Source organism: Halyomorpha halys, unplaced genomic scaffold (assembly GCF_000696795.3).
Source record: "Halyomorpha halys isolate HHAL.00 unplaced genomic scaffold, Hhal_1.1 Scaffold56.1, whole genome shotgun sequence".
NCBI lineage: Eukaryota > Metazoa > Arthropoda > Insecta > Hemiptera > Pentatomidae > Halyomorpha > Halyomorpha halys.
The window spans coordinates 2,088,712-2,091,159 of NW_027115012.1; the positions used below are offsets into that span (position 1 = coordinate 2,088,712).

The 2,448-nt window shown below is 27.4% G+C and overlaps 1 protein-coding gene across 1 annotated transcript in view; it reads left to right on the forward strand.

Moving 5' to 3' along the window:
• The first annotated feature begins 6 nt into the window (after positions 1-6).
• The window catches only part of LOC106692430 (putative fatty acyl-CoA reductase CG5065), a 16,910-nt gene continuing 14,468 nt past the window's right edge, over positions 7-2,448 (forward strand). The window contains exon 1 of the mRNA XM_014438379.3: positions 7-324. Within this exon, the coding sequence (XP_014293865.1) occupies positions 121-324 (204 nt within the window). The 5' untranslated portion in view covers positions 7-120. The remainder of the gene's footprint in view (positions 325-2,448) is intronic.

The following is a 2,448-nucleotide window of genomic DNA, read 5'->3' on the forward strand; positions in this document are numbered from 1 at the left end:
TATATATATAGATAGGTATAGTAGGTTTTAAAAAAGAAATTAATTTACTGTTTGTATGAGAAAATTCCTTAGAGGATTCAAGTGCGACAGAAAGAAAAGGAAAATACTCTTTGAAGAAAGATGCGGAACCGTGATAGTGAGGGTGTGTCAGAATGGTTCGCTGGGCGTTCTGTCTTTGTGACAGGGGGCACGGGCTTCATGGGGAAGGTCTTGGTCGAGAAGCTCCTCAGGTCCTGCCCAGGGGTCAAGAACATCTTCCTCCTCATGAGGCCCAAGAGGGGACAGGATGTCTCCGCCAGGCTTGCAGATCTCCTCAATGCTCCTGTTAGTATTTTATTTATAATTCAAATAAATTTATTAAAATTACATTATATAATAGCATCATAATTCATTATTAAATTTTTATATTTTATTAAGTGTTTATATTCTAAAATTTAGAAGATTAGAGATTAAAAGAGAATATCTGGATTAATGATTACCAGGAAATCATTCACATGATAAAAATTTAAATTTCAATAGAAACATGCAAGCCATCCTCTAACTAAATTAGGACCAAAGTTCAAGATCAGAGAGATCTGTACAAAATGGTAGAAAAAAGTAAAATGACAAAATAAAAGTTTAAAAAAAAAATTAAAAATAACCAGAAAAGTGATAAAAATAAACAATAGCAAGAATTGTTATATGAGAGACAGTTATATAAAACAATTATGATCACTAGAGGGGGCACTGAAGAATTTCACAAGCCAATGAGGATGCTACAGCAATATCATAAAAATATGGATTGATAAAAATAATAATTAATTGAAATTATTAATTATAAAATATATTAAAACTGTTAAATTAATGGTGTGATTTTCAAATAACAGGCAGTTTCAAATAAGGCAGGTCCTGATTTTTCAACCAACTTTCAATTCCAAAAATTTTAATTTAAATTTAAAAAAACATTTTTAAGGAGATACCCAAAATATTTATACTATTAACATATATTTCACTAACACATGTTGCTGTATTATTTTTGTCTAGTTGCTATCAAATTTTTGATACCAAAAAGCTAAACAATTAGTTTTTTATCACTAACTGATTTTCTGATAATCTTATTTATTATTTTGATGGTGCTTACTTAATTTTTTATTGATTTATTTCATTTCGTACTGTGTTTTTTGCCTGATCATTACATATGGAATAATTTGGCTATCATAAATGATTAAATTTCCAAAAGCAGTAGCATCATGAAGAATTTTAGAAGAGTAGATTGGTAGGATTTGATTGTGGGACAAATTTAATAAGCTAGTTGAACCATCATTTATTATCCTTAGTTCAAATAGGCCTGATAATATTCATGTTGATTAGCTTTTTTTATTGGAGATTAGATACGTAAATGGGATATTAGAGTGTTTGAGAGCTTTTAGAATTGTTCATTAGCTTCTATTTTTTTAATTTGTTTTTCTTCAGTGATAGTTTAATATGCGATAGTATTTAAATTACTTGGTCTAGTTCACTATAATTAGCAAAATACCTTCATCCCCTAATTTCAACAATATTATCCATAAGAAGTTACATGTGTCCTTAGAATTTCAACTTAAATTCTTGCATTGGTATTTCATTGTATAGAATGCAGATTGTAACTACTCTTTCCTCTTGAAACACGAGATCGCTTTTGTCCTTTCTTACCTAATATTTATGTAAGTTTCTTTGTCTTTAAGAAGGCTAAATTGAAAAAGTAATTAGTGCGTATAATTAGTTTATTTATTTCATAATAGTTCATACATTAAGTAATATGTTATCAAAGGAAGTATAAAATTATGTTACTCATCATTACAGGAAATATTCATTCACTCCATTCAAGTATTCATTCAATTTTGTTAATAATTAACAAATTGTCTGCCTTTAAAAATATACTTAATGATAGCATGTTTTAGAAGGACAAATCTTGTAGCACCTCTTTGTTTACTTTATTCAGTTACCTAGGCTATTTAATTAAGGCATCATCTCTCACTTAGCAAAAAAATATATATAATTATACGTTTTGGGTAATATGATCATTAATATATTGATAGTGATTTATTTAGCAATCTCTGTGTATATAAAATATAGACAAATGAAGGGCTTGTGTCAAGAATATAAGCCTCTTGATATGAATTTTTCTGTAGAGCACTTTCCACCTTCTGGAAAATTTTAATATTCTTAATTAATGTTTTATAAATTTTATTCAATATATATAAAATAATATAATAAATAATACAGTAGATATGTTGAAATGTAAATAAACTAATGCAAGTGAATATGAAGGAGATGGTCAGGAGTGTAGTCAAATAGAAACAATAAATAGTTTTGAATTATTTATTTGCCAACATTTTGCCTAATTTTAAAGGGATTTCATATTGAAATCAAATGAAGCAAATAAATAGTACAAAAATATTATTTATTTTATATAAGGTTTATTAAAAA